General features: G+C 36.8%; 1 protein-coding gene across 4 annotated transcripts in view; it reads right to left on the bottom strand.

Annotated features, from left to right (window-relative positions):
* PLCB1 (phospholipase C beta 1) overlaps positions 1-16,837 on the bottom strand; it is a 660,507-nt gene that overhangs the window by 197,134 nt on the left and 446,536 nt on the right. For all 4 annotated transcript variants that reach the window (XM_040637987.1, XM_040637985.1, XM_040637986.1 and 1 more), the window contains exons 5-9: positions 16,334-16,413; positions 14,504-14,557; positions 13,326-13,401; positions 6,043-6,143; positions 4,619-4,785 (exon numbers count right to left, since the gene is read on the bottom strand). In XM_040637987.1, the coding sequence (XP_040493921.1) occupies positions 4,619-4,785; positions 6,043-6,143; positions 13,326-13,401; positions 14,504-14,557; positions 16,334-16,413 (478 nt within the window). The remainder of the gene's footprint in view (positions 1-4,618; positions 4,786-6,042; positions 6,144-13,325; positions 13,402-14,503; positions 14,558-16,333; positions 16,414-16,837) is intronic.

Consider the following 16,837-nt stretch of genomic DNA (forward strand, 5'->3'; position numbering starts at 1 on the left):
CATTTGGTCCACTTGTCTTCTCTCTTCCTGCTCTTATGTTTTCATGTTTCACCAATAAAGAGTGAACTCATGAAACCCTAGGCACGCACCCTCAAAACCCTATAAAAACAGAACCCAGGCTTGTGAGCTTGCTCCATTTCTCTCTCTACAAGTGACCTCCATGTGTGGCCCCAGGTGCACTGAGTAGTTTCCAGGTCTTATAAGGAATAAACATCTATTTTTTTCCAAGTTACATGGTGGTGGTTGGCGAACGGCATCTTGCAATCATACTAAGAACCACAAGGGTCAGCCTAACAACATTGGTTATTGATACACTGAGACAACACAAAACACTCCTTGACTTTTTCCTCATATGCACCAATACATTTCTTTCTGTGCTTCAGTTTGAGTTAAGTTTCTGTCATTTTTCTATTGACGGAGTTCCACCTAATAGTACAGTCGGCAAGACTCTCAAGTCCAGTGCTGCCTCTAGCACACTCTGGGTGCATCTTGCCATGGACAATAATAGTAAAATAGAGTTCAATTGTAGAAGTATTTAAAATACATATCTTGAAAATGCAATAGGTTTTTACTACGGACATAATCATTAGCGTAGGTTTATTTGAAGCAGAAATGCTTGCTATACCTGAACTTCTATTTGCTTTGCTGAAAACCAAATCAATTTGCTACTGTATTTTGAGTTCATTTCAACAATTTAACTATTAATTCAGTGACTTTCACCTTGATGATTTAATTGCAACAAAGCAGGGGAGCTTTTGTACAAAACACCTTATAAAAATTTAGGAGGAAGAACCGATGAAAAAAAAGGAACATAGCTTGAAACATCTGCTAATATCATAATCTGCTATATTAATTCAATTGCTTAACAAATACTCACGAACACCTGCTCTTCACAGAAAAATAAAAATGTGATCAGACTCAACTGTTTTCTCTGGGTTTGGTTTTTTTAAAATGAGTTTTGGCTTTCTTTTACAGAAGTACAGTTCAATCTAACCTGCAGTCTGTTACCTAAGGCATCAATTCTTTCTTTCTCATGCTAATTTTACTCATTGCCTTCCTTCTAAAAGGCATAAGTGATTTAAAAAAAACAAACTCTGTTTGGGAGACATTAGTCTTCAAACTGACATTCAGGACCCTTTGGTTTGGAAGAGGCCAGGGTCATTGTGTATTCCTGTGTTAAACATGGTTTAGTATTACACATTTTGTTCCAGTGCAAACAACATGAAGGACCAAGGCATTTTGCAATGTGTGATTTTTCAATCATAAAAATAAACCAAACTCCCTTGAGAATAGTATTTTCCGCAACAAGATTCAAACTTTTTCTTTGTGGAGCCCAAACGTGCACATTTGGCCTTACACTACACAGAAACCCAGTGATTATTTATAAACAATACATACATCTTCAAAAACAGAAATTCCAGCATGGAAATGTGGCCAACTTGCCAATGACAGCAGGCCCACAAAGTGTCAAAGTCTATCATCCCTTCTGCATTTTCATTTCACACATCGATGTTTAATCGACTAACCTATGGTCCGTTTAAGCATTTAGGCATTTGGCCATATTGAAAAATTTTCATTTAATTTTAGATTACCTCCTATTTAAAAATTATGTGAAGTGCATATGAAAACTAAACATCTTCATATGGCAACTTTGTGTAAAGTTTAACACCTACTTTAAAAGATAAGTTTCTTAATATCAGAGAATATAGTTATATTGTTATATATGTACATTATGGATGCATCTTATTCTTAGCATTTTATAACAAATACAGGCAACATGGAAGTGTCTTTTTCAGATAACTGAAATTGAATTCTTGGGTCAACATAACCAATGCTTGTGCACATTTGAGGAACTAGTCAAAATGAAAGTAGCAGAAAAAAAATATAATGTAATATACTGATTTCTATCTTCTATCTTATTTATTCTAAGTATACTTATTAATATATCACAATGTAATATATTTACACTGTATACTTACATTATAATATCCTACTAATATCCTACTTGTTTTCTTATGTGTTTAGTAATCAAAATGTATTAACTAGTTGACTGAAAGTTAAAAACTGCTTTCTCAAAGAGCATCTTAGTATGAGATCTTTGGTAAAGTCATTTGACCTCAAAATTTTGGTTTGCTTCTTTACAAAATGATAATGTACATTTTGAAAGTCACATAATGAATGAACGCTAATTTCCTGGCAAATCCGTACCAGTCATCGTATTAAAATCAAACAGTACTTTCTTAAATTGTACTTTGTTTGATTTTACTTGTAGTTATGTTATAAATAAAGAAGACACAAAAGAGAGTTTTTGAAAAAATCCTGAAGTCAAACATCAGAGGTGAACAGCAAAATCAAATTTAAAAATTGATTTTCATCTTTGGATAAAAAAATTATTAAAACTCGTAATTACTAGCGAATTGAGGTTTAACCCAGCAATTTCTTAGTCCTACAAAAGAAGATTTCAAAATCGTTATCCTTTTGACAATGAAATAACAGTCAACCCATTAAAACACTTTTCCATAGTATCTTTGCAAACATAAACAGACCCAAAGCAGCAAACAAAAGGACTGTCAAGTTCATTTTCTTTCAAGAGTATTTGGGTTAAGAAATGAAATCTATGATTTTAAAAAAAATCACATCAGGGCCGACATGGAGGCTTATCATCAATATCATATTAAGTTGTAGAAAAATAAATGATTTGGTTTCTTAAATGTACCTGAAATGTGTGTGCCTGCTGTGATTATGGAATCCATACCTAGTATATCTATAAGATGGCACTAAATATACTTGCAAATGCTAAGAGATATCATCTGAATTTCCATTAGAATCAAAATGGGTTCTGCCAGGGTTACAGAGCCTTACAATAATCTGTCACAAATTTTTCTCTTTGTATCCTCTACTGCCTTCGGGTGGTCAGGGTATGATGGATGGAGGTGTCCTACACCGGCTGAGGCACAGACCATGGGCAGTGTGATGTGAAAAGTGGAGGGAGTGGCAAAGTTTAGGCTCTGAAGTGCCTCACTGGTTTCACAAAAGCTATTTGTTTCCTTCGTGCTGTGGGCTGTGTTTAGAGGTCTTGTTGGATTTGTTATAACACTGCGTTAGTTATTTTTGATGAAGTTCAGATTCCAAGTTGCCCTGGTGAAATCTGCAAGGAGTTACTCCTTGCATAACGCTCACGAGAAATGCCATCTCCGAGGTGCTGGGGACGGAAGGGTATCAGGAAGTAAGTTCAGGGGGGTGGGCCTGACAATGCCAACACACCCCGCTGGGTCAGCCGTCCCCTTTGACTGACCTCACCTCTACGGCAGCAATAAGGATGACGACAACAAAGGGAAAGCGCTTGACCGTGAAAAAGAACAAAACCCAAAAAACTTCCTCTGTAAGAAGTACCGAGCTAAAAACATGTAGGATAAAGTTAATGGTAATATTTTACTTTTATACTTAATAGATTCTTTTTTTTTTTTCATTTAGAGGACTAGTTCCAGAATAAATGCAATGGGTTAAAAGACATTTTAATTTACCTTTATGTTAACCATACTTATAAATGATGGTGAGTTGCCAGAGTTATTTCTGTTCCTTAGGACCTGCCTGCATATTAACATGCAATTTATTTTTTCTTAATAACTGGTTAATTGTACTTTACTTTCCTCTCTGTGGAATATTTAGGCAATTTACAATAACATCAGTGACAACATACCAGTTTCCTCAATGAAGATACTTCACTCCACGTGAGGTGTGGTCTTAGTGGTAAAGAGAAAGCTGAAGAACCGATTCAGGGACAGTGATGTCACGTATAATTGAAAACGCCCAGCAAGTAAATCATCATGATCTTATTCTGGCAATTCGGTTCTTCAGAATCAAAAACATAAATTTCTTAATAACTTCCAGGCAACTGAGAGCTGTCTTTCTGATATTAATTTTTAGACTAATCATTTTTTCTACAAACACTGATTTTTTTTAACGTATAAAAGTTTAAATTTTATATTTCCCCAAGTGGAAAAATTCATCAATAGTGTAAACTAAACTAAACTAAGGGTCTAATGGATTAAATATTCTCTTTGGTTTTAGAGATTTAGAAAAGCTGTGGGTCATTTTACAGAACTTCTAGAAACACAGCCAAAAACGCAACCTTTAAATGTTCCTTTTTTTTTTTTTTTTGAGAGAGAGAAAGCATCTCAGGCAGGCTCCACACCCAGCATGGAGTCCAACACGGGCCTCGATCCTACAACCCTGAGATCATGACCTGAGCCAAAATCAAGTCAGATGCTTAACTGACTGAGTCACCCAGATGCTCCCCCCAAAGCCAACCTTTAAGATTTCCTGAATGAGAAATATGCATTCAGTCACTGGGTAAATTTAAGACAAAAACAAATGATTAGACATTTAAAAAAATATGTTACATACATACATGCACATAACAACAATAACAACAACAACAACAAAATCACACACTGAAGTCTAATTGAACCACTAGTGATTTAAGACAGAAAGGAAAGCAGGCATACAAATGTGGGAAACTGACCCAAACAGTCCTTGATGTCGATACCTACCAGGGGGTGACCCATTCACAATTGGAAACCACAGCTTCCCTCAGTGTGGGGCAAAGTGGACTGACCTTTTTTGGCGAGGCTATTGTTGGGCTCATACTTCTCAATCAATACTTGGACTTGTTCTTGCTTTAAAGGTGGATAAAGTATTTCATTTAGCCGGGGATCTCTCTGCTTAAGATTGATAAAGTCCATCATCTGATCGACGGTAAGGTATGGTTTGCTTTTGGCACCACTAAAACCAATTAAAAAACAGAAATTAGAATATTTGTCCACCAGTCTCATTCATATATTTGCATTTTCTATAGAGAGACAGAAGCCTGCCATACATGCTATCTGGACATCCCTGTCTTACCCTGAAAACATGTGTTGCGTCATCACAGTTGCTGCATTCTGTGGGATGCCAATATCTTTTGCAACCACTGCCACTAAATCCCAAAGCCCTTCAAGTACAGCAGATGCATAAGCAAATCCACAGTAGGAAAACCACGCATCTGGTGTGTAAAGATGCACCACTCGCAACTGAACATAGAGGTATGGGTTGTTTTTTGATTACGACGCTAAACTGCTGGTTTAGTCATCGAATCCCCATATCTCACTTAATCATTTAGAGATGTATTTATCACGCATTACTTAAAGAAAAGTCAACAAACTGGACACATTTTTCTTTTCATTAAAGTTATGCTTCAGCAAAAATCGGTAAGTCTTCAACATAGTGTGATTCAAGCTTCCAGTTTCAATCCTGTTGACAACCCAAAGATAAGTTCAATGGTAACAATTGCTGCTGATGCTCAATCCATCGTTGAGAGCAATGAACATTACAGAGTGAGTATATCCAGTGTCATTCTTAGCACTGCTGGCCTTTCTTCCACATAAAGAAAAATCCTTATTTTGTTGATAAATTTTGGATTGATTTTCTGTCATCATGTAGATTTCAGTGAAGTAGGAAAGGTGAATTGCTACTGCCCTGCATTTGCCCTGGTGTTTTGGTTTTTCTTTTTTTTTTTTTCTTTCTTTCTTTTTTTTTTTTTTAAAGAAATGCCTATATATTTTCTAAAATAAAAGCAAATGACCTTCAGCTGGGAGGGTTCTTTGCAATCCAGAGTTCTCATTTTACTAATGTATGTTCAAGACATAACCCCACTGGTTCCCTGGTCAGAGCTTCCTCCATCATGCGTCTACCTCCCTGAGCCAAGATGCTCTATTCTAGCCGTGATCTTCAAACCACACAGAGCCCCCTCCCCCCCCATACTAAAACACCAACACCCAGCAACAAATCATAGCAAACATTCACTCATTAAAAGCAATGGTTGCACCTCAGAGGTAGGAATGTTGATTGTCTCCAACAAATTACACAGAAGCATTGTTGTCATACACCGTGCCCAAGGAGTTCTTTCGTCTCCCTCTATTGCTCAAAATCCTGCCCGAGCCACCCCGAGCACCCCTGCAAGCTGAAAAAAAAGTGGGTTAAAATGCTGTGTTGTTCTCTTACAATTCGGAAAAGATGTTATCAATTTCAGGTCGAGGGCAAAGATTGTTCAGGAAAACTCTGTACACTTCTGGAGTGAAATCTTCTTGAGGTATTGAATCGTTCTGGGAAATAAAGCAACAGGGTCAGTGAAATGTCTTATTCTTTCCCTATCTTACCCCCCCTGCCCCGTCCCTGTTTTCATGTCTGTCTCCCCCTTCCTCTTTCTCCAGGTCAGGGTAAACATTCAGAAAACATCGATGCGGCCAGCTGTAGAGTTCATTTGGACACTGGCTTTAAGGAATCAAAAGCCATACTTTCTGTTGCTCTTTCATTATAAGAAAACTCCTAAGTTTTCTCTTCTAAGGGGATGTTAAGGTAATTTTTAAAGTACATTTACTAAGTTAGACTTAGCAAAACCAGGGTCTGTTCAGCAATTTTTTTTAGGTTGTTTTTTTTCTTTTTTAGCTTTACTCTTTTAAAAAATTTTTCGAAAATATACATGACCATTTTAACCATTTTTAAGTGTACAGTGGCATGAAGAGTATTCACATTGTTTATGTGCTATTTAGCAGATGTTTGAATGAATTTGTTTTAAAGAGCAAAGGACCCAGAAACAGACATTTTCAAAATGCAAACATAAATTTCAATTTTGTATCTTTTTTTTTTCAAACAATGTTCCTTCCGGTTTAAGTAATCTGATAAATTGTAAAAGAGTTTTTGCAAGTAGGACAGCACTAGTCATTATTTCTCACTGATTCCCCTTGGTCCTACCATTTGGGAAGCAAGTCATTGATATAAAAAGTCATTTCTATGACTTATTTTTCTGTTTAGTCGGGCTGCCATGGAAACCGGAAGCATGTATTCAAGCCTTTGTTAACAGGAAAGACATTCTTCATGCTGTTTTCCTATTTCAGGTACGTGTTTATATAATTATTTTTATTTTCAAGCTCTTAAAAAAAAACCCTTCCTTTTACCATATGCATATGTTTCGAAATGTACTTTTATAGAAATACCTAAAATTGTTGCCTGAAATTATACACTGCCTGCTAACAGATAAGAGAACTTAGCTCACCACTTGGCAAACAGCAAGAGTCTCATATTTGTGGAATGAATGAATAAAATAATATTTCCTTTACTAAATCCATTTATAGAGCAGGAAAAAAAATCTATTTTGCAAAACAGAATTTTGAGATAACCAAACAACACATGTAGCATTATACCTAGCAAGGTCCATTACATAGCAGTGGTCCAATGTAGGATCAGTATACCTGGGTCTTATTGATGTCTTATTTTTTTCTCTCTTCTGGTGTTAGTTTAAAACCTCTTCCTCCTGAACCGGGTTTTGTCTTCCATTCTGGGTTACCATTACATTTCACTGGTGTGATATTTCACCACTCTAACTGTATTGTGCTCCCAGGTGTATGGTTCTGTTTCTTGCTAACCTGCAGAACTACACAAACTAGAACCTGTGTGTTGCTTGTTAACTGCTAGATCTCCAGTGTGTAACATATAGTAAGTCCACAATAAATACTTACTAAATAAATAAATGCAACTTATGAGAAAGGTGGAAGTTGATAGAATAGAATTCCCATAGGATATCAGATTCAACTGAAGTCATTTATAAAAGATTCCATACACATAATTTCATAGAACAATATGCTTTCCTAAAACTCTAACCCTTGTTTATTTACCAGCTGTGAATTAGGACTTCTTATTAAAGATGAAAAATTAATGAGACAATCTAAATAAACACAATATTATTTTTATTACCAGTTAGATGTTAGCACATAGAAAAGAAACCATTTCAATACAGCTGATTTTCTTTGCCTCATTTTTCTTTGCCCAACCTGACTGATGAGGACATCCTAAAGCCTTTGGGATCAGTGTAGGAAAATAGGAGAAAAAATATTTTTGGAGACATAGTTAAAATGAGCATTGTTGAAAGCTGAACTGAAAGGGTATAGGGGAGGTGTTTGTAGAAAAGCTACTGACAAGTCCTTACATCTTAAACAAGGCTGAAATTCACAAATCTTATTTATTTTCTTTTCCTGGATCTCATGATTTGGCGAAGTGAATGGAACAGATTCATTTTGTCCTATCTGAGCAGGACGAAGCCCTCAATCCAACACTCTAAAGATCACACCTAATGTTCAGATACTCTTCTGTAATCCTGCCTGACCACAACAGCTAAAGATGGCACATTCTTCTTCTGTATCCACAATCTGCATTTACATACTTTCATTATAGAATCTATCACACAGTTTTCCCCAGGTTTTTTATATTTCTGATTTTCTACTAGACTGTGAATTTTTGAGTGAAGTGACTATCTCTTCTTCAATTCCTTTGTGTCCCAAGCATGCTGCCAAGCATATAATAGTTACCCAATCAATGTTTGCTGGTAAAACCAGGACATGGTACCCGACCTTAGGTCTTTTGTCTTGTAGTCTAAGACTTGGCCCACCACATCATGCTTCCAATACAAAACAGATCATCAGTGGTTGTTTGTTGCTATTGTCATCAGAATTTTTTAGATGTACAATCAAGAAGAGTAATATAGTCTGAATCAGGCCCATTTATTCCAGAAACTGCAAAGTATTGGCAAACTTTAAAAATGAAGTTGCTTCAATTCCATGCTCGGATACAAAGAATCCCTCAAGGGAAAAGATTCTTTTAAAATTTGATAGTAGTACTGTTGGCGATTGTATTTCCAGATTCCATAGACCAAGTTATGACATATCCACATGCTAAACTAAAAAAAAGAAAGAGATGGGGTGCCTGGGTGGCTCAGTCATTAAGCGTCTGCCTTTGGCTCAGGGTGTGATCCCAGGGTCCTAGGATCGAGCCCCACATCGGGCTCCCTGCTCTGCGGGAGCCTGCTTCTTCCTCTCCCACTCCCCCTGCTTGTGTTCCCTCTCTCGCTGGCTGTCTCTCTCTGTCAAATAAATAAATAAAATCTTAAAAAAAAAAAAAGAGAGAGAGAAAAAAACCCCATATATGCAAATGAAAAACTACTCAGAGGAAAATAATTAATATTTACTGAGCACTTATTGTGTGCATGCATACAGAGTGTTACTTACATGTTTTCATTTGATCCCATGTCAACTCTATGTGGTTGTGACCCTTTTCAGATGCAAATACTACAGACATGGCAGCTTACAAAACTTGTCTAAGGTCCTGTGTGTGTGGAGCCACTATGGCTTTGAATCCAGGTTGTGTGATTCCATAACTCATACTGTAATCCAACAAATTAAATGTTCACATCAACTTAATTCTCAGTATTTTTGTTCTAAAGCTATAAGGTAAAAGTTGAGTTGGCCATAGAATACACGAAATAATTACAAGTAAATTTACTCATACTACACCAAATTCTCAGTGTGATATAAAGATAGAATTTTGATATTAGTGATTTTAAGAGTCACAGCTACATAAATGATTGTATTTCTGATTTATATTCTGGGTGTATGGCATAGGAGAAAGGCAACATATTATAGTCATCCTGGGAGAAGTTTTTTTTTTTTTTAACATTTTATTTATTGTATTCTTTAGTAAATTTATGGTACTCTTTTTAAAAAGATTTTATTATTTATTTATTTATTTATTTATTTATTTATTTATTTATATTAGAGAGAGAGAGAGACAGAGCACAAGCAGGGAGAGACAGAGGGGGAGAGACAGAATCTCAAGCAGACTCCACATGGAGTGCCGAGCCCGATGTGAGGCTCGATCTCATGACACTGAGATCATGACCTGAGCAGAAACCATGAGTTGGATGCTTAATCGGCCATCCAGGTACCCCCTATGGTATTCTTTAAATCCAAAATAATCATTGCTTTCCTTGGTGTTACATATAAGTTCATAAATACAGTAAAATTTATTTTTAAAACAAATAACTTGACCCTTGAACAATGCAGAGTTTTAGGGGAGCTGACCCCCTGTCACAAAATCGAAAATCCATGTATAACTTTTGATTCCCCAAAAACTTTACTAATAGACTACTGTTGATTAGGAGCCTTACTGATGATAACATCAGTAGTTGATTAACACAGATTTTGTATGTTATATATATTCTATATGGTATTCTTACAATGACATAGCCTAGAGAAAAGAAAACGTTATTAAGAAAATCATAAGGAAGAGAAAATACATTTACAGTACCGTACTGTATTTACTGAAAAAATCCACATATAAGTGGACCTATGAGGTTTAAATGCGTGTTGTTTTGGGGTCAACTGTCCATGGATTTATTCCTATCTTGTTCATTAAAGTGCCAGTGCTATGCAATGACTATAATACAACTCCAAATGTCACTGAGCTATTTTCAAGTTAATAAGTCTGAAATCAAAGGGAATTTGGTACAAGTAAACTACTTTCAGTTCTCAGAAAGTTTGTGGGTAAAATGGTAATTTTCTGAATATGGAAAGGTCTCCGAAGGTCTCCCTGGAAAATATGTTTGGATTATTAATAGAAGGACAGTAATTGCTTTGTCTCTCTTTTTAGATACAGTGCTACTTTTTAACAATTAAGGTAACTTTGGCAAGCAACTGTAATCTCTAAAGGAGTACCCTCTAAAGGAATGTGTTATTCCACTGGATCGTGTTGGCCAGGATACAACTTCAAGTGCATTAATTATCCCTAACAATGTGCACAAAGATAATGTTTAAAAAATCTCAACAGGATATCCACTGTGTTTCTGGTAATGTATCTATTTACAGAACACAATTCAATCTAGTCTGAACGACCACTGGCTATGAAATGAGGCTCCGAGATACGCAGTGCTATCTACCATTTATATAACCTTTTCTTCTGTGGAGTGTTTAAAACACCTCTTGTCAGTGTATCCAGAATCTTTTTGCTAATTAGTGGATATTTTCTAGAACCGCTGTTCTGTAGATATGAAATTACAAGAAAGATTTAAAATATAGTCATTTAGGGAAATATTTACTTCCTATCTCTGAAACTGACTTTGGTTTTTAGATCTTTTGAGAGCATCCTAATTCTACAAGTCCTAAGTCCTCCAAGTAAAGTATACTTTACTATGAATAATGATCTTTCAAGACTTCATAATGGAGGTTTATTCTGTTTTTTAAAAAGTCTCCAATTTGTTTTCAGAAAATTGTCATAACATCTAATTTATTAAAGATAAATTTTTTTTTTCAATTTAAACATAAGTCCTGTTATTTGAATCTCATTTTCTTTTAAAAATGTCTCCAGTTGATATTGGTCTGAAAGCATGAACCTATAATAGACATAGTGGATTGTAAAAACTCAATTTATATTTATTGACTGAATTGTCAGAATCCAATTGTTTAGAAAATTGCAATTTACAGAGAATTGGTTGATGGATATGATTTTCTATTCAGCTTCATTTTCTATTCTTTCTCCCTTGGCTAGATTTATAATAAGTTAAAATTTTTGGTCATTGTATTCATAAGATGTAATCCAGTAGAGGTAAAATCAGGAGCAATTGCAGAGGAAAAAAATTCTTTCCTAAATTCATCTCTCAAGCTTCCTTTTTCTGCTTAAATGCAGAGGTCTTTTTTGTTACTCAGATCGGTTAATTCTTTCCAGCCTCAGGGCTTTGCACACATCGTTTTCTTTTTCTGGAATGATTCTCTCTTATTCGCAATGGAAGCACTACATGCCTTTTGCTCCTGGCACCACTCCCCACCCCACCTATTTACACTTGTGTTGGTCCACGTGTTGGAGGAGCGCCCCCAGAAATTCTGTGGTCCTTGAATCCTGGGACCATATTTTGTTTACTACCACATTCTCAGTGCCTGAGGGCAGGTAGTAAGAGCTCAAGAAATAATTTGTTGAGCAAATGATGGGACCTTAACTTGCCTCTCTATCCTACCCCAGAGCATCTAGGAAAGAGCAACAATAAGTTCGATCATTTTACTTTGCTTATGAAAGTGAAGGTTAAAATGTTTGGGGGAGCCTCTCCAAGGCTCTGTCCAGTGTTGGCAGCATCACCAGCTCTTGCCACCTACAGCAGGAAACTCAGAGTGGGGGAGAACTCTTTCTTTTCTTTCCGTTACCTACCAAAGTCCTTAATAAACTTCACTTTTCTGAAAAGTATTCACAACAAGAATGGGCTGACAAATTTAATAATAGCACTCAATACTATTTCATAACCTAATGATAAGTTTAGGAATGGCTTCTTAACTTCATTCAAAGCAACTTGAACATTGCCAGAGTGTTTCAAGAGGCTCAAAGTTTCTCCCTATAGTGTAAGTGTTATCCTTGGGAAAGAGCTTACTTGTTGCTTAGATACTAGGATAAAAATAATTTGCAATAGAAAGGCAAGTTCTGCATATAGCCTGAGAACAAGGTTTCATACAACAGACTCCGCTCTCCCAGAAACGATGGTAACAAATAATTTTAGAGCCAGTTATATAGAAATGCATTGAAATGAAGGCAAATTAATTTAGGTGGGCAACATATATGGAGTGCTTCCAATGTGTTGGGCCTAAAAAAAAGGCATGCTAGGTGGCTTTTCTCTCATCCACTTTACCACCATATGAGCAATGTAGGTGGTCTCCAAACTGAACCTGCACCCCACCCAGCAAAAACTTGGTGGGCACAGCCCTGCAGAGTATGTCAATATATTTACATCTAAACATGTGCTACCATGTTAATTGCTTATTAACTTACACGTTTTAAAACTAGACATTTAAAAAGGTTGGAATACGATGAAATTGTTATTTCAAATATCTTCCTAATCATAATCCATAATTATTAGCTAAAGTCTCCAGGGATGTCAACAAACGATTTGTTATTAAGGAGAAATTTAAATTCTTAACAATATAACACTTCTTGGCCGATACCTTTTTATATTAGATGGTTTTTATTGTTCTTATTTTTTAAAGAGATTTTATTTATTTATTTGAGAGAGAGAGAATGAGAGAGACAGAGAGCATGAGAGGAGTGTGGGTCAGAGGGAGAAGCTGACTCCCTGCTGAGCAGGGAGCCTGATGCGGGTCTTGATTTTTGGACTCCAGGATCGCAACCTGAGCCGAAGGCAGTCGCTTAACTAACCAAGCCACCCAGGTTCCCCTATTAGATGGTTTTTAAAAATCATTATTTACAAAGAACAAAGGTCTTTCTAGATCAGCATATTGGGTTTATGGGAATGAAAGAAAATATAATTACAGTGGCCCCATATATTGTAAATACTAACAAGTGAGTCCTATGGTTTTCTTAATTTAAAAAAAGTGTTTGGGTGATATGTGGGCAAGTTATGTTTCAGTATGATTATTCACAGCTATTTAGTAGTGCTAATTTTAGAAAAGCAACATGCTCACCCTTGAAGATGGAAGACTACAAGCCTCTAAAGCAGTTTCAACTCGCTTCCGGTCTGCTGAGAACAAGCGGTATATGCTGGGAAGTGAAATCACAACAGTGAGATATGGATCATACTTACAGATGACACCAACCGAAAGTATCCCATTGAATCAAACCTTTTTGTCGCTCTAGAGATACATGCTCCATGCATCTGCATGTAGGTTCTAAAAGATCTATGTATGTGCTTTTCCAAATCAAAATGTCTAATATAAAATCAACATCTTGAGGCAAAGGTGATGACCCAATTAAAAAATATTGCACTAAATAGCCTCTAAGAGTAAGCACTAAAATACATCCTTGATAACTCTGTCTCCCTGCTGCGACCTATTGCTCTAAAGGAATACATTACTAGTATTACTAATAAACAAGTAATCACTACTATTACTACTAATAATTTAACATTGTAATGAACAGGAGCCTACCAGTAGCTAGTAGGTCAAAGGGTAAAGATTAAGGATGTGTTTTCTTTGATCAGGAATTTGGTTCTAAAAAATAAAATTTATGTGTATCAGCTATACTTCAATAAAAAAGTGGTCAACTTATGGACAAATAGAGTTTAAGTATTATATTAAAAATACAATTGAATATAATAATTTGAATTTATGGGTTCTATTGAAACATGACAAAATCTAGCATCCAGAGCCCACCAGTCCCACAAGGAAAATGGTAGAGTTGAATTGTCGTTGTCTCCTCTAGATGGGGCTTCACTCCAGCTCTTCGGGCTCCTGGCCTGCTTCATCCCATAAAATTGCCTGACTGGTTTCTGTTGACATTTGAGTTTGCAGCCCCCCCTTCAAGGCTAGCATCATCTTGGTAGAAAGAGGCAATGAAGTCGCCCAATTGCCATGCCTAGAATAGATCTGAATCTCAAATGGCCTTTTGGGCTTAACTGTAAGTTTCCCCCACCCCTTCCCCCCTCTTCCTGCTTTGCTGTTTCTTGAAAATGATGCCACAGGAAAATCTCTATGAGGAAACCGGCTGCATTGATGTGAACATGGAGCGTGAGGGAGAACGGGGTTACCATGCATTCTCAGACTCCCACTTGGGCCAGTGGAGAAACAAAACAGAGCCATGGCACGGAGTCAAATCTTTGAGGAAAGAACATGAACACTGACTGGGAAATGCTCCTGTAGCTTACTTTTTGAGAGGAATGCGCCCTTCTGGAGTGACTTGCAGCTTAAGCTTAGTATAGCTGTTGGAGAAGCAGAAAAACAAGTGTTTAATCTTTAAAAAGCTGTCTATTAAAGAATAAAATACATCAGAAAGGGCTCACGTGTATTACCATTTGCTGAATCTTAACAAACTGTCCAGGTCTCGGCAATAGGCCCCCTGATCAAGAAATAGAACCTTCTCCCTTTAGCAGCATCCCAGAAGCCCCTCCTGAGCCCCTTTCCAGAACCAGGCCCACAAAGGGAACCAATATTCTGACTTCAAACAACATAGATTTATTTTTGGCCATTTTTGCACTTCACTTAAACGGAATCACATTCTTTTGTGTCTGGCTTCTTTCGTTCAATATTACGTTTTTGAGATCCATCGTCATTTTTTGCTTATAGCTGTAGGTTATTCATTCTCGTTGCAAAGTATTTGATTGTGACAGTATAACTACTGCATTTATCTCTTCCACTGCTTATGAACATGTGGACAGAGAGACAGAGCAACAGAAATTTCTAACGCTGCTGATGGGGTGTGTAGATTGGGATTACCACTTTAGGAAACTGCATATGACCCATCAATCCCACACCTAGATGTATATGTAGCAGAAATGCTTATAATGTATTCATCAAAAGGCGTGTTCTAGAATGTCCGTAGCAGCTATTCATGGGGAGACACTTGTTGAAAGGGACATTTGCAGCAGAGAATGATTAGCCAACCAGAGGTTTTACTAGCTATAACATATGACATTTCAGATAAGATGTCCTCTTTATCTCAGTGTTCCCTTCCACTAATACCACCTGGCACAATAGATGTTGTAGAAATGTCTGTTAGATAAAGGATGCTAAGATCAAAGTCAGTAAAAGGACAGAAGAAAGGAAGGGAGTAGGGGGAGGCATTAGAAGGGTCTTCATGGTGACAAACTAAAGAGGAGATGATCATATAAAGAAAAAACATGTGAGTGAAGACCTATGAAGTACTAACAGTAAAAGGAATTCACAGAAGAGTGAGAAATAAATGTAGGCTGGAGTCTTCAGTCTAGAATGATGGGTATGTCTTACGGGAGAAGAGGGAAAAGAGAAAGGTAATAAAATAGAGGACCACCTAGTAATGTTTCTGCTTGTGGTTTTGATCTCAAGGCTTCCAACCTCCTGGCCATCCACAGCTTCCAAAGTGAAAACAGCCAGCTTTCCTTGCTGCTCGTCTGGCAAAAGTCATTATTTTCCTTGGTCAAATTATTTTTAGAAAGACTGTCTTTCCCTCTCCTTTCATTCTATGCTTTCCTCCACATCTTTTTCTCTTTTCTTACTAACACTTTCTGTGATGGTCTAGGGGCAGGAATCAGGACATCAGCCTATTGATTTAGGTAGGCAGGGAAGTTATTATAGCATCTATCAGAGATCTAAGACTTGAGAGAAATCAAGTACCGTATGTTCTCCTTTCTCTTTGTCAGATTAATAATTGATATAACACAGGCAAATGCAGAAGCAGAGGGCTCTCTGAAATTAACAATTTTTGCTTCGGAGCACAGCTGTCTGGATTTGGACGTGTCTCCTTATTGTGTGTCAAAGGGTTTGACATTCAGGGGAGCTCAGCCTAACACCAACGTGCAGCTCCGAGGAAAACAGCGATCTGTCTTGGAAGTTTTCCAATTCCAAACAGTGGAGGTATCAGTTCTCTAACAAATCCCAAAGGGAAGTTTATGTTTATCAATGGGAGAAGCCAGGGCAGCATAAACAAAAGACTCACAAAGGAGAAAGGAAACTGACTCAGAAGAAGCAACACCCTTAGTAATAAAATTAGAGCTACTTACGCTTTTTCCAGAAATGCATCTCTTGACATGTTTTGGGCCAGCAGGTTTGTTGCCAAACTGAAAACCTCATTTGTCCATTCCTGAAAGATGTAAATCACACTTGCATTAGCTTAAATACTCTCTAGTCATTAGACACATGTTTTTAGCTAGGCAGGAAGGAAAATTAGTTCAATTTGTATGCCTAAGGAATCTTTTTGTCTTTCTTTACTTCCTTCCTTCCTCCCAGACTCACTCCCTCCTTCCCTCCTCCTTCCCTTCCTTCCTTCCTTTCCTCTCTCTCTTTCTCTTCCTTCCTTCCTTTCCTCTCTCCCTCTCTTTTTTTTTGTAAAAATTACATAATTAAATTCAAATCCCTGATTATTGCTCCTTTCTAAGGAAATGCTCTTTACATATAAACAAAATTTTGTCTGCTTTTAAAAATCCCTACTGATAGGGAACTGGCATGTTGCCTTTCAGTAACCAAGTACTTTTTACTAGTTTCCTAGCATTATGAAGAGATAAAGA

Source organism: Ursus maritimus, unplaced genomic scaffold (genome assembly GCF_017311325.1).
Source record: "Ursus maritimus isolate PB19 unplaced genomic scaffold, ASM1731132v1 scaffold_22, whole genome shotgun sequence".
Taxonomy (NCBI): Eukaryota; Metazoa; Chordata; class Mammalia; order Carnivora; family Ursidae; genus Ursus; species Ursus maritimus.